The following is a 25512-nucleotide window of genomic DNA, read 5'->3' on the forward strand; positions in this document are numbered from 1 at the left end:
TGGGATATTAAGGGGTGTGGAGAGTGAGGCACAAGAGTGGGGTTAGACTGGGTGCGATATTAGAGGGTGCAGGGAGTGAAGGGAAGAGTGGGATTAGGTTGGGTGGGATATTAAGGGATGCAGGGAGTGAGGGGGAGAGTGGGATTAGACTAGGTGGGATATTAAGGGGGGCAGGGAGTGAGGGGGAGAGTGGGATTAAACTGAGTGGAATATTAAAGGGTGTGTGGAATAAGGGTGAGAGTGGGATTAGACTGGGTGGGACATTAAGGGTGTGGCCAGTGAGTGGGAAAGTGGGAATAGCATGGTTGTGATATTAAGGGGTGTGAGGAGTGAGGGTGAAAGTAGGATTAGACTGGCTGGGATATTAAAGGGCGTGGGGAGTGAGGGACCGAGTGGGATTATACTGGTTGTGGGAAGTGTGGGCGAGTGGGATTAGACCGTGTGGGGCATTAAAGGGTGTGGAGAGTGAGGGCGAGAGTGGGATTAGATCAATTAGGATATTAAAAGGTATGGGGAGTGAATGAGAGACAAGGATTATACTGGATGGGATATTAAAGGGTGCAGGGAGTGAATGGGAGTGTGATATTTGACTGGGTGGGATATTAAAGGGTGTGGGTAGTGAGTGAAATTAGGCTGGGTGGGATAATAAAGGGTGTGTGGAGTGAGGATGGGTGTGAGATTAAACTAGGTGGGGTACAAAAGGATGTGGGGAGTCGCGGAAGGGTGGGATTAGTTTGGGGGGGATAATTAATGGTGTGGGGAGTGAAAGGGAATGTTGGATTAGACTGGGGGGATATTAGAGGGCGCGGGGAGTGAAGAGGAGAGTGGGATTAGACAGGGAGGGATATTAAAAGGTATGAGGAGTGAGTGGGAAAGTGAGATTAGACTGGATGGGATATTAAATTGTGTGGGGAGTGAGTCGGAGAAAAGGATTAGGCTGGTTGGGATATTAAAGGGTTTGGGGAATGAGTGCGATGGTGGGATTACACTGGGTGGGACATTAAAGGGTATGGGGAGTGAGTCGGAGAAAAGAATTAGGCTGGTTGGGATATTAAAGGGTGCAGGGATTGAGGGGGAGAGTGGGATTAGACAGGGTTGGATAATAAGGGGTGTGGGGATTGAAGACGAAAGTGGGATTACACTGGGTTGGATATTAAAGGGTGTGGGCAGTGAGTGGGATTAAGCTGTCTGGGATACAAAGGGGTATGGGGAGTAAGGGGGAGAGTGAGATTTAAACTGGTTGGGTAATTAAATAGTGTGAGGAGGGAGTGGGTGAGTGGGATTAGCATGGGTGGGATATTATAGGGTGTGGGGATTGAGGGTGAGAGTGGGATTAGGCTGGTATTAAAGAGTGTGTGTGGGTGAGTGGGATTAGGCTGGGTGGTATATTGAAGGGTATAGGGACTAAAATGGGTGGTGGGAATAGACTGGGTGGGATATTTAATGGTGTGAGGAGTAAGCTGCCTGGTTAGATTAGACAGGGTTTGATATTAAAGAGTGTGGGGAGTGAGGGTGAAAGTGGGATTAGAGTGGGTGGGATATCAAAGCGTATGCGGCGTGATTGTGAGAGCGGGAATTAGACTGTTGCGTATTAAAGGGTAAATGGAGTGAGTTAGAGATTTGGGTTAGACTGGGTGGGACACTAAAGGGTGTGAGGGGTGAGTGGGATTAAAATGGGTGGGATATTAAAGGGTGAGGGTGAGAGTGTGATTTGTCTGTTGGGATATTAACGGGAATGGGGAGTGAGTAGGAGAGTGGAATTAGAGTGGGTGGGATATTCAAGGGTGTGGGGAGTGCATAGGATCAGGCTGGGCGGGGGGTGGGAGGGGGCTTAAACGATATGGGGAGTAAACTGGACAGTGGCATTAGACTGGGTGGGATATTAAAGGCTGCAGGGGAGTGAGGGGGAGAGGGGGATTAGGCTGGGTGGGACATTAAAGTGAATGGGGAGTGAGGGGGAGAGTGGGATTAGACTAAGTGGGACATTAAAGGGTGTGGGGATTGAGTGGGATTAGGCTGGGTGGTATACTGAAAGTTATGGGGAGTAAAGTGGATAGTGAGAATAGACCAGGTGGGATATTTAATGGTGTGGCGAGTGAGTGGCTCAGTTGGATGAGACAGGTTGTGATATTAAATGGTACGGGGAGTGAGGGGAAGAGTGGGATTAGGCTGCATGGGATATTAAAGGGTGTGGGGAGTTAGTGGGTGAGTGGGATTAGACTGGGTGGGATAACAAAACGTATGCGGCGTGAGTGGGAGATCGGGGATTAAACTGGTTGAGATATCAAAGTGGAGGGGGAGAATAAGATTAGACTGGGTAGGATATTAAAAGGTCCGGGGAATGCATGGGATTAGGCTGGGAAGGTTTTTGAATAACATGGGGAGTCAGCTGGATGGTGGGAATCGATTAGGTGGATATTAAAGTGTGTTGGGAGTGAGTGGGCAGTGGCATTAGACTGGGTGGGATATTAAAGGGTGTGGGGAGTGAGTGGGATTAGGCTGGGTGGTATATTGAAGATTATGGGGAGTGAGGGGAAGAGTGGGTTTAGACTTGGTGGGATATCAAAGTGTATGCGGCGTGAGTGGGAGAGTGGGGATTAGATTGGTTGAGATACCAAAGTGGACGGGGTCTGAGTCGGAGAGTGGGATAAAACTGGGTGGGGTATTAAAGGGTGTGGGGAGTACATGGGATTAGGCTGGGAGGGATTTTGAAGGATTTAGAGATTAAATGGAATGATGGGAATAGACTGGGTGGGATATTAAAGGATGCAGGGGAGTGAGGGGGAGAGTGGGATTAGACTGGGTGGGGTATTAAACTGCATGGGGGTTGTGTGGGAGAGTATGACTTAACTGGGTGGGGTATTAAAGGGTGTGGGGAATGAGTGGAATTAGGCTGGGTTGTATATTGAAGGATATGGGGAGTAAACTAAATGGTGGGAATAGACTGGGTGGGATATTTAAGGCTGTGGGGAGTGAGGGCAAAAGTGAGATTAGTGGGACATTGTAGGGTTTGGGGAGTGAGTGGGTCAGTGGCATTAGACTGGTTGGGATATCAAAGCATATATGGCATGAATGGGGACTAGTGATTGGACTGGTTGGGATATCAAAGTGGAGAGGAGTGAGCAGGAGAGTGGGATTAGACTGGGTGTGATATTAAAGGATGTGTGGAGTGATTTGGAGATTTGGATTAGACTTGGTGGGATATTAAAGTGTGTGGAGAGTGAGTGGGTGAGTGGGATTAGATTGGGTGGGATATTATAGGATATTAATCCCACTTGGGGGTGAATGGGATTAGACTGGATGGGACATTAAAGTGCATGGGGCATGAGGGGGAGAGTCAGAGTCAACTGGGTTGGATATTAAATGGTGCGGGGAGTGAGGGAGAGTGTGAGATTAGACTGCATGGGATATTAAAGGGTGTGTAGAGTGAGCTGGAGAGTGGGATTAGGCTGGAGGGTAAATTAAGTGGTGTGGGAGGTGAGGGGGAGAGTGGGATTGGACTGGGAGGAGGGGAGAGAGGGGGGAACGGGGGGAGGGGGGAGAGGTGGGATCGGGAGGAGGGGGTAGAAGGGGAGAGGGGGAAATGGGAGGTGGGGGGAGAACGGGAGGAAGGGGGAAGGGAGGAAGGGGGGGGAACGGGGGGAGGGGGAAAGAGGGAAAGGGGGAACGGGGGAGGGCAGGAGGCGGGGAACAGGATGAGTGGGGAGAGGGGAAAATGGGAGAGGGGGGAGAGGGTGAATGGGAGGAGGAGGGAGAGGTGGGAATGGGAGGAGGGGGAATGGGAGGAGGGGGAGAGGGGAGAAAGGGAGGATTGGGGAATGGGAGGTGGGGGGAAAGGGGGGTGTCAGGAGCGAGTGAGATTAGAATGGATGGGAAATTAAAGGGTTTGGGGGATGAGGGCAAGAGTGTGATTAGTCTGTTGGGGTATTAAGGGAATGGGGAGTGTGGGATTAGACTGGGTGGGTTATTGACGGTCATGGGGAGGGAGTGGGAGAGTGGGATTAAACTGGATAGGATTTAAAGTGTGTGGGGAGTGTGGGATTAGACTGGATTGTAAATTGAAGGATATGGGGAGTAAACTGGATGGTGGCAATAGACTGGGTGGGATATTAAAGGGATTGAGGAATGAGTGTGATTAGAAAGCGTGGGAAATTAAAGGGCATGTGAGGGAGGGCGAGAGTGCGATTAGTCTGGTGGGATAATAAAGGGAATGGGGAGTGAGTGGGAGAGTGGGGTTAGACTGCGTTGGTAGTACAGTGTATGGGGAATGAGTGGGAGAGTTGGATTAGGCTGGATGGGATATTAAAGGTTGTCGGGAGTGAGTGGAAGGGTTGGATCAGACTGAGTGGAATACTAAATGGTGTGTGAATTGCATAGGAGAGTGGGATTAGACTGTGTGGGATATTAAAGGTGCGGTGAGTGAGGAGGGCAGTGGGATTAGACTGGGAGGGATATTAAGAGTTGTGGGGAGTGAGGGTGAGAGTGGGATTAGGCTGTGTTGGATATTAAGTGGTGTGGGGTGTGAGGGGGAGAGTGGAATTAGGCTAGGTGGGGTATTAAGGCATGTTGGGAATGAATGGGAGAGTGGGATTAGACTTGGTGGGATAGTCAAGGGTTTGCGGAATGAGGGCTAGAGTGGGATCAGACTGGATGGTATATTACATGGTGTTGGGAGTGAGGGGTTGAGTGGGATTAGTTTGGGTGAGTTATTAAAGGGTGTGGGGAATCGGGGTAGAGTGAGATTAGACTGGGTGGGGTATTAAATGTTGTGAGGAGTGAGGCAGAGAATGGGATTATACTGGGTGGGATATTAAAGGGTGTGGGGAGTTAGGGCAAGGTGGGATTAGACTGGGGCGGATATTAGAGGCTATGGGGGAGTGAAGGAGAGAGTGGTATTAGATTGGGTGGGATGTTAAAAGTTGCGGGGAGTGAGGCAAAGAGTGGGACTAGACTGAGTGGGGTATTAAATGGTGCGGGGATTGAGGGGGAGAGTGGGATTAGACTGGGTGGGATATGAAATGGTGCGGGTAGTGAGGCAGAGAGTGGGATTAGGCTGGGTGGGGTATTAAATGGTATGGAGAGTGAGCGGGAGAGTGGGATTAGGCTGAGAGGAATATTAAATGGTGTGTGGATTGAGGGGAAGAGTGGGATTTGACTGGGTGGGGCACGGGGAGTGAGCAGAGAGTGATACAGTTATGACATTAAAAAGTGATCCCGTTATAATGTTAGTGAACCAGTTATAGCATTAAAGATAGATTCAGTTATAACATCAGTGATACATTTATTACATTAGAGAGTGATACAGTTGTAACGTTGAAAATTGATACAGTTAAAATATTGGTCATACTTTTATAACCGCACAGAATTGTTCGTTTGTAACACTAGTGATACATTTATAACTTTAGAGAGTACCACAGTTATAACATTAGACAGTGATTCTGTTAAAAAGTTAGAGTGATAGAGTTATGAAATAAGCGAGTGTTTCAATCGCCAGGATTTGATGGCCTGCATCCAAGGGTTTTAAAGGAAGTGGCTGCAGAGATAGTGGAGGCATTGGTCAAAATATTCCAGAACTGACTTGATTCTTGGAGGGTCCCAGCAGATTGGAAAACCATTAAGGTGATGCCCTTGTTCAAGAAGGGCGGGAGACAAAAAGCAGGAAACTATAGGCCAGTCAGCCTAACATCTGTCATTGGGAAGATGATAGAGTCCAATATTAGAGTAGAGATAGCAGGACATGTAGAAAAGCTTAACACAATCAAACAGAGTCAATATGGTTTTGTGAAAGGAAAGTCATGTTTGACAATTTTGCCAGAGTTCTTTGAGGATATAACAAGCAGAGTTGATAAAGAGCAACCGGTAGATGCAGTGTATTTGGATTTCCAGAAGGCATTCGATAAGGTGCCATGTAAAAGTTTATTGCACAAGACAGGAGCTCACAATATTGGGGGTAGTGTATTAGCATGGATTGAGGATTTCTTAACACACAGGAAACAGAGAGTCAGGATTGATGGGTCTTTATCAGGTTGGAAAAATATAACTAGTGAAGTGCCACAAGGATCAGTCCTAGGGCCTCAATTACTTACTATCTATATTATGTACTTGGAGGAGGAGGCAGAGTGTAATGTATCCAAATTAGCTGATGATACAAAAATAGGTGGGAGGGCAATTTGTGATGAGGACATAAGGAATCTGCAAGGGAATATAGATAGGTTGATTGAGTGGGCAAAAACTTGGCAGATGGAGTTTAATGTAGGAAAGTGTGAGGTCATGCACTTTGGTAGGAAGAATCAAAAGGCAGACTATTATTTAAATGGAGAGAGATTCCAGAAAAGTGCAGCACAGAGGGACCTGAGTGTTCTTGTGCATGAAACACAAAAAGTTAGCATGCAGGCACAGCAAGTAATTAAGAAGGCAAATGGAATTTTGGCCTGTGTTGCTAGGGCGTTGGAGTTTAAAAATAGAGAAGTCTTGTTACAACTGTATAGGGTGTTGGTGAGGCCACATCTGGAGTACTGAGTACAGTTTTGGTCCCCATATTTAAGAAAGGATATACTGGCATTGGAGGCAGTTCAAAAAAGATTCACTAGGCTGAATATTGGGACGAAAGGGTTGACTTAAGAATGGCTAAACAGGTTAGGCCTTTATTCATTAGAGTTTAGAAGAATGAGGGGTGATCTTATTGAAACGTACAAGATTCTGAGGGGCTTGACAGGGTAGATGTTGAGAAGATGTTTTCACTAATGGGGGAATCTCGAACTAGGGGACGTAGTTACAGAATAAAGGGACACTCATTTAAAACTGAGATGTGAAGAAATTTCTTCTCTCAGAGGGTATTCGCTATTCTGAGAATATTCTGAAAATTCGGGAATTTTCTACCCCAGAGAATTGTGGAGACTAGACCACTGAAAGTATTTAAAGAGGAGGTAGATAGGTTTTTGAAATATCGGGGAGTTGAGGGCTATGAGGAGCTGGCACGAAAGAGGAGTTGAGGCCTGGGGCAGATCAGCCATGATCTTATTGAATGGCGCAGGCTTTACTCCTGCTCCTATTTCTGATGTTTTTATGTAACAAGAACAATTCATTTAACACATCAGAGAATGATACAGTTATGACATTCGAGAGTGATAAAGTTATAACATTAGAAAGTGATTCAGTTACGACATTAGGGAGTGATACATTACTAACATTGGTGAGTGTTTCAGTTATAACAGAAAGTGATGCATTTATTGCATTAGAGAGTAATAGAGTAATAACATTGGTGATACTTTTATAACATTAGATAATGATTCATTTATAACATTAGTGACACAGTTATAACATTAAAGAGTCATTCAATTGAAACACTAGAGTGATATATGTATAGCATTAGTGGTACGTTTAGAACATTAGAGAGTGATACAGTTATGACATTAGAGAGCGATATGGTTATAACATGATAGAGTGATACAGTTATAAAATTGAAGAGTGATACAGTTGCAACATTAGAGAGTGATACTGTTATAACAGAGTGATATAGTTATAACATTAGGGTTTGATACATTTATCACATTGGAGAGTGATGCAGCTATAACATTAAATAGCGATTCAGTTATAACATTAGTGAGTTATTTCAAACATTAGGGAGTGATACATTTATAACATTATAGAGTGATTAGTTTCCGTCATTAGTGAAACAGTTGTAACATTAGAGAGTGAAATGGTTTTTATATTTGTGAGTGATACAGTAATAATAGAGTGATACAGTTACAGTTATAACATTAAGGAGTGGTTCAGTTATAGCATTAGAGAGCGATACAGTTATACAGAGAGTCATACACTTATAACATTAGAGTGGTAAGTTGTAACATTAGACAGTGATTCAGTTATAACATTATAGAATGATACAGTTATAACATGAGAGAGTGATACAGTTATAACATTAGAGAATTATTCAGTTATAACATTAAAGATTGAGTCAGTTATAACTTTAGAGAAAAATACAGTTATAACATTAGAGAGTGATTCAGTTACAATAGAGAGTGATACAGTTACAACAAAAGGGAGTGATACAGTTATAACATTAGAGAGTGATACAGTTATAACAGAAAGTGATACACAGTTATAACATTATAGAGAGATTCAGTTATAACTTTAAAGCACTTATAACATTAATAGTACTGAAGACTTGTGCTCCAGAATGTGCCACACTCCAGAGCAAGCTGTTCCAGTACAGCTACAACAATGGCATTTACCCGGCTATGTGGAAAATTGCCCAGGTATCTCCTGTACACAAAAAGCAGGACAAACCCAACCCGACCAATTACCACCCCACCAGCCTACTCTTGATCATCAGTAAAGTAATGAAAGGGGTCATCAACAGTGCTATCAAGTGGCACTTGCTTAGCAATAACCTGGTCACTGACGCCCAGTTTGGGTTCCGCCAGGGCCTCTCAGCTCCTGAACTCATTGCAAGCTTGGTTTAAACATGAACAAAGAGCTGAACTCCTGAGGTGAGGTGAGGGTGACTGCCTTTGACATCAAGGCTGCATTTGACAGAGTGTGGCATCAAGGAGCCCCAGCAAAACTGGAGTCAGTGGGAATCAGGGGAAAAATCTCTGCTGGTTGGAGTCATACCTAGCACAAAGGAAGGTGGTTGTGGTTCTTGGAGGTCAATCATCTCAGTTCCAGCACATCACTGCAGGAGTTCCTCAGGCTAGTGTCATCACCGAACCATCTTCAGCTGCTTCATCAATGACCTTCCTTCCATCATAAGGTCAGAAGTGGGGATGTTCGTTGATGATTGTACAATGTTCAGCACCATTCGCGACTCCTCAAATACTGAAGCAGTCCATGTCCAAATGCAGCAAGACCTGGACAATATCCAGGTTTGGGCTGACAATTGGCAAATAACATTCGCATTACACAAGTACCAGGCAATGACCATCTCCAACAAGAGAGAATCTAACCATCACCCCTTGATGCTCAATGGCATCACCATCACTGAATCCCCCACTATCAACATCCTGGAGGTTACCATTGGCCAGAAACTGAACAGGACTAGCCATATAAATACAATGGCTACAAAGCAGGTCAGGGGCTAGGAATCCTGTGATGAATAACTCACCTGCTGACTCCCCAAAGCCTGTCCACCATCTACAAGGCACAAGTCAGGAGTGTGATGGAACACTCCCCACTTGCCTGGATGAGTGCAGCTCCCACAACACTCAAGAAGCTTGACACCATCCAGGACAAAGCAGCCCACCTGATAGGCACCACATCCACAAACTTTCACTCCCTCCACCTCCGGCGCACCGGTAGCAGTGTGTACCATCTACAAGATGCACTGCAGGAATTCACCAAGGCTCCTTAGACCGCAACTTTCAAACCCACGACCATTACCATCTAGAATGACAAGGGCAGCTGGTACATGGGAACATCACCACCTGGAAGTTCCCCCCAAGTCACTCACCATCCTGACTTGGAGATATATCGCCGTTCCTTCACTGTCGCTTGATCAGAATCCTGGAACTCCCTTCCTAACAGCACTATGGGTGTACCTACACCACATGGACTGCAGCGGCTCAAGGGGGCAGCTCACCACCAGCTTCTCAAGGGCAACTAGGGATGGGTAATGAATGCTGGCCTTGCCAGCAAAGCCTACATCCCATGAATGAATAGAAAAAATAATTAAAGTTCGATTCAGTTATAATATTAGTGAATAATACAATTATTACATTAGAGAGTTATTCAGTTATGACATTAATTATTGATTCAGTTATAACATTAGCGAGTGATAAAATTATAACATTACAGAGGGATACAGTTATAACATTATAGATTGGTAAGTTATAACATTAGAGGATGATTCAGTTATAACTTTACAGAATGATACAGTTATAACATGAGAGAGTGGTACAATGATAATGTTACAGAGTGATATAGTTATAATGTTAGAATGATATTTATAACATTAGAGTGATTCAGTTTTAACATTAGAGAATGATACAATAATAACATTAGAGCATGATACAGTTAGAATATGAAAGAGTGATTTAGTTATAATGAGAGTGATAACAGTTATGACATTATAGAGTGATTCAGTTAAAATATTAGAGAGTAATTTAGTTATAACAAGGGTGATACAATTATGACATTAGAGAGTGTTTCAGTTCCAACATTAGGGAGTAATACAATTATAACATTCAAGAGTGATACAGTCAGAATATTAGGGAGTGAGACAATTACAACATTAGAGAGTGATTCAGTTATAACATTAGAGAGTGATTCAGTTATAATGAGTGATACAATTATGACATTAGAGATTGATTCAGTTACATTAGAGACTGATTCAGTTCAAACATTAGGGGGTGATACAGTCACAACATTAGAGAGTATACAGTTGTAGCATTAGAGTGATACAGTTATAACATTAATGAGTGTTTCAGTTGTAACAGAGAGTGATCTAGTTATAACATTAGGGATTGGCAAAGATATAATAGGAAACACAGAGCAGTCAGGAAGAAAGGAATTAACTTGGTGTGGGAATTACTTTAAGTGGATAATGTCTTTATTTAAGATGTTGACTCAGGATTATTTCTGTTGCTGCTATTCGCCCTTTCTAATAAAGAAAGACAAGCATTGGATGAGATTAAGATTAAGGGAGCTGAGAAAGTGTAATCTGAGTCATACTTTGACACTCTCAACTCGGTCAGTCATGTCAGCACCACAGACACTCATTGTCTTTCCTCAGTTACTTTGATTTGATCGGATGCTGAGCATGCTGTAGTGTCTCAAACCTTTGGAATCTCAGGTATATTCCTACTCTGTGCTTTTAGAATCATCTCTCTCATGACTTTGCTTTGGCTGAAGTGAATTAGCAACAAAAGCGATCAGGATGGATTTGGGGAGCTTGGAGACAGTGGTGGCTAACTCTGCCTATATCTCCGCTCGGGGCAGTTTCGATGGGAATGCCAATTTGCAGATGACCAGAGATAAAAAATATCGAGCCAAACTCAAACTCCCTCACATCACACAGAGTGAGACCCTTAACGACCAGATTGACCTGGATTTTGAAAGCATCTGTGTCAAACAGCCCATTGGGAAAAAGTTGTTCCATCAATACTTAGACACGGTGGCAGAGTACAAACCAGCCCACGAGCTCTGGATGGCCATTGAAGATTACGATACCGCGGAGGATGAAGATCGGCTTCAGAAAGCTCAAAGTGTTATTAGTAAGTTCTTGGAGTCAGGGGCTGAGTTTTTCTGTAGTTATTTGGAAGAGAAAAGCATCTTGAGGATCAAGGAAGACTATAAGAATGTCAGAGAGGACCTATTCAAGGAATGCAAAGAAGCCACCATGAAGTTCTTAAAGGATGGCGATCCCTTTACGAATTACAAAGTGACCATGTACTTCATGAGGTTCTTGCAGTGGAAGTGGCTGGAGGCTCAGCCTGTTGGAGAGGACTGGTTCCTGGACTTTCGGGTCTTGGGGAAAGGAGGGTTTGGGGAGGTTTCTGCATGTCAGATGAAGGCAACTGGGAAGTTATACGCCTGCAAAAAGCTGAACAAGAAAAGACTGAAGAAAAGAAAAGGATATCAAGTAAGATTGAATAGATTAAAGCTAGAGCCTTACTGTACAAAAGGAACAAAATTAAATAAATGCCGATCCTTTGCAGAATGTGGGTTAGAGTAATTGGATAAAGGGTCACAATAACCTCCTGAAAGGATCATCTTAATAACCTTCTTCTGAACCTGACCTCAAAACAGATTAACTGCTACCCAGGTTTTAACAACACCTGCCAGATTCTGATCCCTTTGCAGCTTTTAGGCTGAACGGTCATTTAAAATGGAATACACAAAGTGCCAGCCACATTTTTCAAAAGGAAACTAAGAAGATTATGGATAAGTTGATCAATGAAAGTACAAATGATAATTTTCGGGATCCTACATAATTGCTGGAATGACATCTAACATGAAACAATTATTGTGAAGGGATCACAGGAAACAGTCAAACAAAAATCACTTTCAAAAGATAAGATAATGCAAAGATGGAAGGTAGAACCCACCAAACTATAGAGAGAGGAAAACTATTTTCTCTGGTGGGGAAGGCCAGAGCTAAGGGAGCATAACCTTGAAATTAGAGCTTGGCTTTTCAGGGATGATGTTAAAATGAGGCACTTCTTAATATAAAGGGTAGTGGAAATCTGGAACTCTCCCTCAAAATTCTGTGGAGCTGCGGGGTCAATTGAGAATGTTAAAATTGAGATTGACAAGATTTTTGCAAGGCAAGGTTATTAAGGATTACAGAACCAAAGCAGGTAGATGGAGTTAAGACACAGATCAGCCATGAAGTAATTAAATGGTGGAACAGCTAGGCTGGAGGGGCTGAGTGGCTTACCCCTGTTCCTATGTCCTGATGCTCTCTGAGTATATTTTGTCACTGAGGAGAAATCCTTCCCTAACTCTCGATGACACTTGGGGGATCATTCTGACCGTCAGCTGCCCATCATGGCAGTAAAGAGGTCTTCTTCTCATTTTGAGGCCCTGGCCTCTTGTACCTTTGACAGACAAACCAGCAGTCAAATGGACATCTCACTGTAACTCAAAGCCTCTATATTGGGGGGATGCAGCAATTAAGCTAAGCTGCAGGGTGGAGGGTGGGGATGATGGTTGGGGGGGTGGGGGGTGGGGGGGGTGGGGTTGGTGGTGGTGGTGAGGGTGGTTGTGGTTGTATAGGGTGACCAGTTACCCAAAATATTTTGTGGGCCCCACAGAATGCAGGCCCTCCACCTGCTCTTACCAAAGGCAGGCCTCTTTAGTTCCATTGCCCCTCGAGCTGGACAATGTGAGCACCATGCAGAATGGCATCCAGCATCCTATTTACTTCACAGGGTCTTGGATTCCATATATACGGCAGTTGTATTGCTGGGAACAGGCAACACTTTGGATGCCCAGCTGTAGGCCCCTTTCAAAATGATGCCATCTGCATCACTGGTGACAATGGGTGGTAAGGGCAAGCCTGAGGCCTTTACAATCCCATTGGTGCCAAGCAAAGGTACCTTGGGCCATTTGGGATTCTTTACATGAAAGGTCTTTTCAGTTGGTCCTGTCTGGAGGAATGGGATGAGGAGGTTGCTGCAAGTTGCTCCTACTCAGTAAAGGCAGCAATGCCTCACGGCCTACATCTTCATATGCTTAATGTCACAGTGGCAACTTTTGTGGGGGTTTGAATGTTTGCCTTATGGGAACCTTTGCAGGTTTAGTTGATCCTTACACCGGTACATGTCACATAATGTACATTTATTGCCAGCTGTGGCTCAGTTTGTCTGGCACGTCCTGAGCTGGTTTCAAATAAATATGAGTTCCTTCTTTCTATTCCACCAAAACCACCTGTCAAATCACAGCTGGTTTTTGGGGAATTCTAGGCTCCTTCGCCAGGAGGGGCTCAGGTTTGTGCTCATTATACTGGGGCTGAAAACGTTTGACCAGACTTCCCACAAAATGTAGTCAATGTCAGCAAATGTTTCTGACATGGGTTGTTACAAAATATAACTGAAAATAAGATACCAACAGGAAAAAAAAATTACAATGACTGACTTTTATGGTGCCTCCCAAACTGTCAGGACATCCCAAAGCACTCCTCGGCCAATTAATTACTTTTCAAATGCAGTCACTGTTGTAATATAGGAAATACTGCTGCCAATTTATACACAGCCAGCTCCCACAAGCTGCAATGTGATAATAATCTGTTTTAGTAATATTTGAGGGAAAAAAACAAGTCTAGGTACTGGGGATAACCTGCTGTTCTTTGAAATAATGCCAATGAATCTTTTACATGCACCTGAGAGGGAAAACAGGGTCTCAGTTTAACGTTTCATCCAAAAGACAGCACAGCCAACAGTGTAGACTTCCTTAGTACTGCATCTGGAAAGTCAGCCTGGATTTTTGCATTGAAATCTCTGTGTTGTATATTATGTAGTTCAGAGCTAGGCAGAGATGACATTAGTTTCTATCTGTGTAACAAGTTTCATTCGCAGTGCTTTAAAATGTCTACTCCATGCTTTAGTTCTGGCTTCCTGTTTTTTTTTGTTGGGACATTGGACAGGGAGGCGGTACATTGAAAGGCTGGCAGTACTTTAAGTGGATTAGTCACAGTCCAGATGAGATGCATCCTCAGTTGCTGAGGGAAGTAGCTGTGGAAATTTCAGAGGCACTGGCCATAATCTTCCTATCCTCCTTAGATACGGAGGTGGTGCCAGACGACTGGAGAATTGTAAATTGTTCCATCTTTACTCAAGAAAGGGAAGAAAGATAAGCCCAGCAACTCAAGTTTGATTTAATAATGGGGAAACTTTTAGAAATGATAATCTGGGAGAAAACAACCACTGGCATGGGCTATGAACAGAGAGCCCAATGGCTTTGTTCACAGTAGATCAGGTTGGATGAACCTGATTGAGTTATTTGATGAGTAACAGAGAGGGTGGATGAGGATAGTGCAATTGATGTGTATATGGACTTTTTGATCAAATGCCAGATATTCAAATTGTTTGCAATATTGAAGCTTCCGGGTCAAAAGAGACAATAGGATCATGGATACAAAATTAGCTAAGATTTAGAAAACAGAGTTGTGGTGATTGGCTGTTTTGTAGACTGGAAGTGTGCAGTGGTGTTTCCCAGAATTCAGTATTAGAATCCCTGCTTTTAATGTAGGTTAATAAATTAAGGTGGGGGGTGGTAGTGACAGGCCACAATTTGTAGTTTACATGAACATTAGAAGTGCAGTAGATAGTGAGGTGGGTAGCATTAGACTTCAAAAGGATATAGTCAGGCTGGTGGAATGGGCAGATAAAATTCAACACGGGAACATGTGAGGTGATATATTTTGGTGGGACAAATGACGAGAGACAATACTAATAGCATACAAAAAAAGCACAATTTTAAAAGGGGTAGCAAAGAAAGAGAGACTCAGGGTTCAATAGTGATTATCATATATCAATAACCTCTAATTCTGGACTGCCCAAGTGGAAACATTTTCCCTACGTTCACCCTGTCAAACCTTTGCATTAAGTTAGAGCCTTCCCGAACCATCTCTCACCCTTTTCTATTCTAGAAAGAAAAAGCCCAGCCAGTTCACCTTTCCTGATAAGTATCTCTTCTCAGTTCTGACATTGTCCTTCTGAGTCATTTTTGTACCTTCTCCATTGTCTCTACAGCCTTTGTATTATATGATGACCAGAGCTATGTCGTCTAACCAAGGTTTGATATAAATTTAACATAACATCCTTGCTTTTCAATTATGTCCCTCCAAAAATGAACCCCAGCCCTTGGTGGGTGTTTTTGATGACTTTATTAACCTGCATCATTTCTCCTCTTTCAGGTGCCATGCTCTAAGAGGGCATTGGCAACCATGGACTTCCATTGGATTGGTCCATGATTATGCTTGGCAAAGTACTGCAGTTGCCTTCTGCAGTATGTCTGACCAGGAAACTCTCTCACTCTTACCACCTGCCATCAGGCATATTGGAAGGATTTACAGGCTCATAATCAACTTGTTTATGCACAAACCTCCCACAGCCATCAAGTGCAGGAGTGGGAGGTATGTGCATAAACAGGTTGATTAAACCTTGAACCCAGAGCTTCTGGCCCAGAGGTAGGGACGCTACCCACTGCGGCAGAAGACATCCCCTTCCGCACTGTTACTGAATGTGCACCCCTAGATCCCTTTGCTACTATTCCCCATTCAGTCTCTTATTTTTCAAGGATTTGACATTTTTGCTACCAAAATCCATCACCTCTTAACTTATTTGCTAATTAGGCACTCATTCTGTAAGTTTATTAATGCCTTCTTGTATTTTGTCATGTTCTTCCTTTGCGTTAACTATACCCCTCAAGCTGGTGTATGTAAATTTTGAAACTGTACTTCCGATTTCTGAGTCTAAATCATTTCTGTAGCTGGTGAACAAGAGCAGCCAGGCCACAAATTCTGTTCCCTAGCCACTGATCCCATGCGTCTCCTTGTCAACTGCCTGAAGCTGAGTCAGATTGTCTGCAACTTTCATGTTGTGTTTGGCCCCCAGATGATTGACATCATCACCACCTCATCACCGAGCCTGCCTCACTTGTGCCTGCAACATCACCTGACTCTGACCCTGCCTCAGCTCATCTGCTGCTGAGCTGTTGTCTCTTGACTTGATTATCCCAATGCTGTCCTGGCTGGCTTCCCATCTTCTACCCGGCCTGCACAAACTTGTGTTCTGTTAATAGTATGTTAATTATATTATTAAGATACACAAGTGAAAGACATTGTTTAATTGTTTACTTGGAGCACATATAAATAGGGCATCAAGTACACTTGAGGCCTTCCATGTCCGGTGGGCACAGTAGGGTCTGGAATGTATCATCAGCCCTGGAAACAACATTTTAATTTAATTTATTAAGTTTCTTTCTAAAGTTTTGCTTTTGTTACAGTGTCTCTTTAAGGGCCTTTCAATTAGTTAATCAGTTTACTTGTAAATTAGTTTTTTTATTGGTTTGAAAAGAGCATATAAATTGGGGATAGCTGGGACACTGGGCTGAGTGAGAGGAAAGCTGTTAGGTTGAATACGTCAATAAACTTTCTCTATGTAGAAAAGATCTGTGTCTTGGTTTCAAATTCACCTACTGGCTTGGATCCTGCAGTTGGATCCCATTAATATGTCATCCAAGGCTGTGCTGTCCGTATCTTTAACTCTCTATGTCGCAGTCACCCATCACTCTGTTCTTGTTGACCTACATTGGTTCCTGATCTGACAACACTTCAAGTTTTAAAATCCTCGACCTCATTTTCAAATCCCTTCATGGCCTCAACCCTCCCTCCCTCCCTATCATCGTAGCTGCCATCAGCCCTGTAAGCCCTTCAAGAACTCAGCGCTCTTCTAATTCTGGCCTCTTGAGCATCCCTGATTTTAATCGCTCCACAGTTGGTGTCTGTGTCTTCAGTTACCAAGGCCCTAAGCTCTGGAATTCTCTCCCTGAACCTCTCTACCTCTTTATCTTCCTTTCCTATCTCTTTGACTAAGATCCTGTCCTGGTATACTTTTATTTCAAAGTTTTGTTTGATTATGCTCCTGTGGTTTGGTGTCAAAAGTGCTCTCTTTCCTATTACACGTTCTGCACCTCAGAACATTTTGTTATATTAAAGGTGCTATACAAATGCAAATTGTTGCTCCATCACTTCTTCAAAGAATTGATTAAGGGTGATCAATCAGAACCCTTCCTTGTGAAATCCGTGCTGACTGTCCTTTATTAGATTTTTAGTCTCCAATTATTATTTAGTCACATCTCTGAAAAAAGGAATCTATTATCTTGCCACCAGTGCTAAACTAACTGGTTCACCAACAACCGCAGGTTTAGCACCCAAGCATTGGTTGAATGCAATGTTCCTGGAGCTGTGTTACGTGGCCTGCACTTAACCCACTTCCAGTCAAAGTGTGGAGTTGACTAGCTGGGAAAAGAAGGATGTTTCAGTGACCTAGAGCTGGGGCATCCAGATCCTCTGATGTAGCACTGGAAGTCCTTGTGGATGGCGTAGAAAGGAGGAGAGATGTCCTCTGTCCCCAGGAGGCCATCCCAGGATGAAAAAAACAGTAAAAACTGAGAAATAAGACTGCTGTTTTCTCCTTCTGGGATGGAGGCCATTGATGCAGGACATTGTGGGAGGAGATTGTCCGGAGGTCACCGGAGGTGCTCTGACCCCAGGACATGGCTCCAAAGCTGCAAGGAATTTAGCAACTTAATTTAATTGGTCAAGGTAAAAGCTGAACACACTTCAACCACCAGCTAACAATATGCTGAAAATCACAGCCCACATTACTACATCCTTTACGGGCACTATGCTCACCTTGGACACATTGCACCATGTGAGGCATCACACACACATAAACACATACACTCATTCACAGTTTTTCTCTTCCAGGACATGTCTGCCTGAGAACACTCTCCATGAGGAGCTAGGGACTGGGAGAGGAGTGGGATAGATAGAGCACAGAGCACTTCACTTGGAATATATAGCCACTCAAGCTTCTTTCCATATCCACAACTAATCCTGATCCTTAGCCCCCAAAAAGATATCCTCACTGCCAAGCTCCATACGGTCTCATCACACACATCCTCCTACAGTGGCCAAACAAATTGCCCCCTAATCCTTGCAACTTTATCACCGCACAATCCCAGGAGCAAGATCCATCTGCACCACCCCCCCACCCCCAACCTGCTCCAACCGTACCCCTCCCACCATTCACCTGCTACCAGGAGCAAGTTCAGGATGAAAAACAGTCACCTGAACACATCAAGGCCTACAGCAGCTCAAGGGCATCCCAGGAGGCCTTATGAACCTCTCTCTTTGGGTTCTCAGGTGCCATTCATCTTGCCTGCTATTGCCAATGGGGTTGCACCTCTAGAAGAACTGGATTATGGAAAAGCACTTGGATATAGTCAATGGGGGTAAGCACTATGGTGAATAGTTTATTAGTTGTAAGGATTGTTGGCTCTAATTTGTTTGCATAATTTGATTTGGATGTAGGTAAAGGGTGATGATGGTAATTAGGGAGTGGTGGTGCTGATGACTTTTTTATTCTGATCTTCATTGCGAAGGAGTTGAAAGAATTGAGCACAGCTGATGGGCTTCCTGATGCCTCATGGAAAGTACACCATATGGCAACAGAGCTCTGGATTCTGACGGATGGAGCACATCTCTCAAAAGCTCACTCCAATTAAATATGGAGACCATCTCTTCCCAGTGCAGGTCATCTGCCCAGAAACCTCTGGTTGCCCTCCTGTTTCTCTTCCTCTTTCTTCTCTTGTGCCTTACTTTATACAATGGCTGGTGATCACACTCAGCCACCGGGAATATCAATGGGCAGAGCACTGGGTTCCTCACGTTTAAGTTTAGACGTCTTGACTGGTCAGGAGGTGTCCTGCAGTTCTCATGTGTGGAGTTCTCAATATGGGATGTGCAACATATCACCCTGAATCTGACCACCTCCTTGGCCGAGAACCTGGTGGCTGAGTGCCTCTCACTGCATCAGCTGGTACCTCAGGGGAGTCACGAGCCATTGCATCAGAAGGTATTCCTTATCACCCAGCAGCCAATCACACACATTGTGTTGGGCCTCAAAAGCTCAGAGACAAATAACTGTCTTATTATAAATGCATTGTGGCAGCAACCCTGACTAGCAGGCATTTACCATCCTATAGTCACAGAGAAGCTGTACACTAAATTTAAATGGAGGGAGTTGGTGTTGTAGTGGTAATCTCACTTGACCCAAGCAGATCATCTGGGGACATGGGTTCAAATCCCACCATGGCAGCTGGTGAAATTTAAATTCAATTAAGAAAGCCTGCAATTGAAAGCTAGTCTCTGTAACAGTGACCATGAAATTATCATTAAAACCCATCTGGTACACTAATGCCCTTTAGGAATGAAAGTCTGGCCTCCATGTGGTTGACTCTTAACTGCCCTCTGAAAAGGCTGCTCAAGAGTAATTAGGGATGGGAAACAAATACCAGCCTTGCCAGTGTTGCCCACATCCCAGGAAAGTATAAATAAAAATGAAAGCCTTGCATGGCCACATATGTACAGTCAAAGGTCTCCAGGACCATTGGGAATCCTACAGTTCTCTACCTCTGGTTTTCTCTGATAATCATTCCTCAGAGCAAAGAGCCTCATGCACAGTAGTGGACTGTGGCATGTGCCTTATATCACCTCTGAGGCAGCTTCCAGTGGCATAAAAAAGAAGTGTTGCATTGACAAGTTTGAATTTTCCTTCAGTGAAGCAACAGAATCAGTAATCACCTCTTTGCAGAGCCTCCTCATACACTGGTCTTGAGTCATGTGAATATAAGAGTATGTCTCTCTTTATACCCTGGGTGAATAGGGTGCCACGGTGAGAAGAACCCTCCTCACTTCCTGACCTGCAATAGTTGGGGCTGCTCTGCCTATCCTCAACTCCTCCTCCAATTCCTCATGAGGAGTAAGCACTCACCCAGCAAGATGTCCATGACCAAGCGCTCGCTCCCTATCTCCTGGTCACTCTTAAAAAGTGTCTAATAACGTCGAGTAGCAGATTGCCAACTCTTTTTAGGTGAAATCCTGAGACAGTTTCCAAAAAAACTGTTGATAGAGTGCTGGTGAAGTATTGACAAAGTCCCCTGATGTATTTCAAAAGTCCTGTTCAATCACAGTGTAGCCAGCTGAGCTCAGTGAGTGAGTGAGCAATGAAAGCTGAGGATAGCTTCAACAGGCAACAATCTGCTACCTCCTGTTTAGCCAAGTCACTGTTATGAGAGCTCGGTAAATGAAGCATTAGCCACCAAGATCCTGTGTAGTCTCTTTAATAAGTGCTAGCTTTAGAAAAGATGGTTGTGTAGTAGCAATGTCACTGGCCTAATAATCCAGAGGACTAGGCTAATACTCTGGGGATATGGGTTCAAATCCCACCATGGCAGCTGGTGGAATTTAAATTCAATTAATAAATCTGGAATATAAAGCTAGTCTTAGTAATGGTGACCATGAAACTATTGGATAGTCATAAAAATCCACCTGGTTCACTAATGCCATTTAGGGAACGAAATCTGCTGTCCTCACCTGGCCCACATATAGCTCCAGACCCACAACAATGTGGTTGACTCTTAACTAACCCCTGAAATGGCCTAGCAAGCCATTCAGTTCAAGGGCAGTTAGGGATGGGCAACAAACGCTGGGCTTGCCAGTGACACCCACATCCCATGAAACAATAAATTTTAAAAGCCAGAACTTTAATTGTCATCAGAGCATTGATGATCATCAGGCCGGGGGTTCCTAGCAGGCGCTTCAAGATGGTGAAACCTGAACAGGACTGGCAGTTAAATATTACAGGACATAATGTATAAGGAAGGAAGAAGGGCTTGCTGCAGTAATTAGAGACTTAAAAAACTTTTTTTATGTCATTTTCTTTAAATGTTTCTCTTTACCAGATATAAAAATATCGAAAAGGGGAAAAGAGGCTGTTTGGCTGACAGTTCAGCATCATGGCTAGGATTGTAATCAGCTGATCACTCATGAGATCCTGCTTTATAAATTTAGTCGCTGACCTCTGAAATTCCCTTCCTCCCTTCTGTCCCCAGTACCATTGATCCCAATATGGGCCAATTGGATCATTCCCCCTTCCCCACCCTCAACCGCTTCACACAGTTGCTCTTCAGTTCCACTGAGATACCCATAATCTTGGCACCGGGGAGGCAAACACCCCTCCTAAGAATCTTGGATGTGAGATTGGTGAGGGGGTCACGATGATGCTGAATAACGTTGGTCACATGGTAGGAGGAAGGAGTATTGGGTGATGTAGATCATGGTCCGTGTGTTTAGAGGTCGATGGGGTGTTGGGTGGTTACGTCAGGCTCACTGTGTACAGAATGTAGGTGGGTTGTTGTATATTGTAACTCAGTCATTGTGTACAGAATGTAGGTGGGTTGTTGTATATTGTAACTCAGTCATTGTGTACAGAATATAGGTGGGTTTTTGTATACTGTAAATCTGTGTACAGGATGAGGGTGGGTTGCTTATTACCACACCCCAATCACTGTCCACAAAATGTAGGTGAATTGTTGTCTATTGTAAGTCAGTGTACACAGAATGTGGGTGGGCTGTTGTATATTGTACCCCAGTCACCCTGTGCAGAATGTAGGTGAGTTGTTGTATACTGTAACGCAGTCACTATGTACAGAATGTATGTGGGTTGGTGAGTACTGTACCCAAATCACTGTGTACAGAATTTGGTGGGTTGTTATATACCGTAATTCACTGTGCACAGAATGTAGGTCACAGAATCAGAGAATCATAGAATTGTTACAGTGCAGGAGGCCACTTAGCCCATTGGGTCTTCACCAGCTCTCTGAGCATTTTAACTTAGTGCCAATCTCCTAACATTTCCCTGTAACCCTGCACATTGTTTCTATCTAAATAATCATCCAATGTCCTCTTGAATGTCTCAGATCAAACTTAAGAAGGTGGGTTGTTGTATGCTGTAACTCAGTTACTGTATTAAAAATGTACGTGAGCTGTTGTAAGCACTGGAGTGCATCCCTGGGCTGTATTAGAGTGCTTAATTAGGAGGTTGGTGAATGAGGGAGATCCCTGAAGGTTGGAAGGAGGTGCTCCTTTCTTTTTCTACCTTTCTTCATCCTCCTGTAGCTCTTACTTTTCTACAGGGAAAGAAGCAGATTGGTGATATACTGGTAAGTTATTCTATTTATTCTAATAAATTGCTTTAAAAGTTACAGTATGGCTGCTTAGCTTGGTCCAGTGGAATGTACATCCTGCGGTATGTGGGAAGTTATGGATGCACCGTGTGTCCTAGATGATCACATCTGCAAAAAGTGTCACTGGCTGCAGAAGCTCAAGCTCCGGGTTTCAGAACTCGAGCGGTGGCTGGAGGCACTGTGGTGCATCCGTGTGGCTGTGAACCACATCGTTAGCACATTTAGGGAGGTGGTCACACCACAGGTTGGGAACGTACAGGCAGAGAGGGAATGGGTGACCACCAGGCAGTCTAACTGATCCAGGCAGGTGGTGCAGGAGTCCCATGAGTCAAACTCGCTTGCTAACCAGTTTTCCATTTTGGATACTAGTGAGGTCAATGGTTCCTCATGGGACTGCAGCTATTGCAAAGTCCATGGCACCAAGGGTGCATCAGCTGCACAGGAGGGGAGGAAGAAGAGCAGGAGAATAATAGTGATAGGGGATTTGATAGTCAGGGGATCACACAGGTATTTCTGTGGCAGTAAATGTGACTCCAGGATGATGTATTGCTTCTCTGGTGCCAGGTTCAAGGATGTCACAGAGCAGCTGCAAGACATCCTTCTGGGGATGGGTAAAAAGCCAGAGGTCATGGTTCACATTGGTACCAGTGACATGGGTAGGAAGAAGGATGAGGCCCTGAAAGCAGATTTTAAAGGAGTTAGGAAGGAAATTAAAAAGCAGGACCTCAAGAGCAGTAATCTCAGGATTACTGTCAGTGCCACATGCTAGCAAGCATAGGAATAGGAGGATTAAGCGATTAAACATCTGTCTGGAGTATTGGTGAGGGAGGGAGGGAATCAGATTTCTGAGGCATTGAGACCAGTCCTGGGCAGGTTGGACCTGTACAAGCTGGACGGGTTACATCTTAACAGGGCTGAGGCTAATATCTCACAGGGATCTGCTAGTGCTGTTTGAGAGGGTTTAAACTAGCTTGTCAGGGGGTGGGGAACCTAAGAGGTAGCTCAAATTAGAAGGAAGTAAAGCTGGTAACAGGAAGTAGAAAAGTAGTAAGCGGGATTAATTAGAAGGCAGGAAAAATGAAGGCGAGCATCAACTAAGCCTAGAATGTGGAACAATGTCAGAAAAACTAAGTTAAGGGCACTCCACCTGAATGCATGCAGCATTCGCAACAAGCCAGATGATTTAAAGGCACAAATGGAGGGAATTGGGTATGATCTAATTGCCATTACGGAAACATGGCTGCAGGATGAACAAGACTGGGAACTGAATATTCAAGGCTATTTGACATTTACGAAGGACAGGCGAAAAGGAAAAGGAGGTGGTGTTTCACTGATAATAAGGGATGGGATCAGTGCATTAGTAAAGGAGGGTCTCAGGTCTGAAGAACAAAATGTGCAATCTGTTTGGGTGGAGCTAAGGAACAGCAAAGGACAGCAAACATTGGTTGGAATTATTTACAGGCCACCAACAGTAGTGGTAATGTGGGGTATGGTATTAATCAGGAGATTAGAGAAGAATGTAGCATGGGTAATATAGTAATCATGGGTGACTTCAATCTGCACATAGACCGGGTAAACCTAATGAGCACTAATGGTGGGGAGGATGAGTTCCTGGAATGTGTTAGGGATGGTTTTCTAGAGCAGTATGTTGAGGAACCGACTAGAGAACAGGCTATTTTAGATCTAGTGTTCTGGGGAGGCAATAGTGTGGTGGCATTGTTGTTGGACTAGTAATTCCAGAGACCCAGAGTAATGCTCTGGGAACCTGGGCTCGAATCCTACCATGCAGATGGTGGAATTTCAATTCAATATTGAAATTAAACTCAATAAAAATTTGGAATTAAAAAGTCTAATGACCATGAAACCATTGTTGATTGTTATAAAACCCATCTGGTTCACTAATGCCCTTTAGGGAAGGAAATTTGCTGTCCTTACCTGGTCTGGCTTACATGGGACTCCAGACCCACAGCAATGTGGTTGAATCTGAAATGGCCTAGCAAGACACTCAGTTGTATCAAACCGCTACAAAGTCCCCAAAAAAGGGATGAAACTGGATGGGCCACCTGTCAACCCAGGCACTGGAAACGACTCACAGCAAACTCAGCCCTGTCAACCCTGCAAAGTCCTCCTTACTAACATCTGGGGCTAATGCCAAAATTGAGATAGCTGTCTCACAGACTAGTCAAGCAACAGCCTGACATAGTCATCCTCACAGAACCATACCTTGCAGATAATGTCCCAGACACCACCATCATTATCCCTGGGTATGTTCTGTCCCCCAACAGGACAGACTCAGCAGAAGTGGCGGCACAGTGGTATACATTTGGGAGGGAGTTACCTCAACATCGACTCTGGACCCCATGAAGTCTCAGGGCATAAGGTCAAACATGGGAAAGGAAACCTCCTGCAACATGTAACTCACCTCCTGACTCCCCAAAGCCTGCCCACCATCTACAAGGCACAAGTTGGGAGTGTGATGGAGCACTCCCCACTTGCCTCAATGATTGCAGCTCCCACAACACTCAAGAAGCTCAACACCATCCTGGAAAAAGCAGCCCACTTGATTGGCACCACATCCTCAAACATTCAGTCCCTCCACTGCTGACGCACAGTGGAACAGTGTGTACCATGTACAAGATGCACTGCAGGAATTCATCAAGGCTCCTTCCAAACAGATCCAACAGAGGGCGCTGGTGAGAAGTGACTGAAGCATTCTGGGAGAAGTCATTGCAGCCACCGCAACTCAGGAGGGAAGCGAGGAGGACCCACTGTCAAAGAATGGACTAGCCCCTAACATTACATTGCTGTCGTGTTTCCATTCCTCCCTCCTTGTCAAACCTAAAAAAAAGAGAGAAAGGAAGCGGCAGCGCCTTCAGGAGTGCACCAGACCTGCAAGGGACACTCTTCTGAAAGTGGATGTTAAAGAAAAAGCAGCTGATTGGTGAGTAATCCTGGGAGCATACTCGGAGGGAGGAGCACCGGAGCGGTGAGTATAAATCTAGCTTACCTTGGGGATTCGCAGCTTTGTCTCCAGGGAGGAGCACTGGAGCGGTGAGTATAAATCTAGCTTACCTCGGGGATTCGCTGCCTTGTCTCTAGGGAGCAGACTCGGCGGGAGGAGCACTGGAGCGGTGACCTCGAGCAATGGAGTAACTGAAGCCAAAACTGAAAAAGTGACATCACAGGAAAGCTGTGACCTGATTGGCTGGTAGGAAATCTGCACCAAATTTGGAAAAAAAACACTGCAAAGCTAAT

General features: G+C 44.3%; 1 protein-coding gene across 1 annotated transcript in view; it reads left to right on the forward strand.

The window, feature by feature from the left end:
- Positions 1 to 10876: 10876 nt before the first annotated feature.
- Positions 10877 to 25512, forward strand: part of grk1a (G protein-coupled receptor kinase 1 a) — a 52665-nt gene continuing 38029 nt past the window's right edge. Inside the window, exon 1 of the mRNA XM_041211548.1 lies at positions 10877 to 11581. Within this exon, the coding sequence (XP_041067482.1) occupies positions 10877 to 11581 (705 nt within the window). The remainder of the gene's footprint in view (positions 11582 to 25512) is intronic.

Source organism: Carcharodon carcharias, chromosome 18, assembly GCF_017639515.1.
Source record: "Carcharodon carcharias isolate sCarCar2 chromosome 18, sCarCar2.pri, whole genome shotgun sequence".
Classification (NCBI taxonomy): domain Eukaryota; kingdom Metazoa; phylum Chordata; class Chondrichthyes; order Lamniformes; family Lamnidae; genus Carcharodon; species Carcharodon carcharias.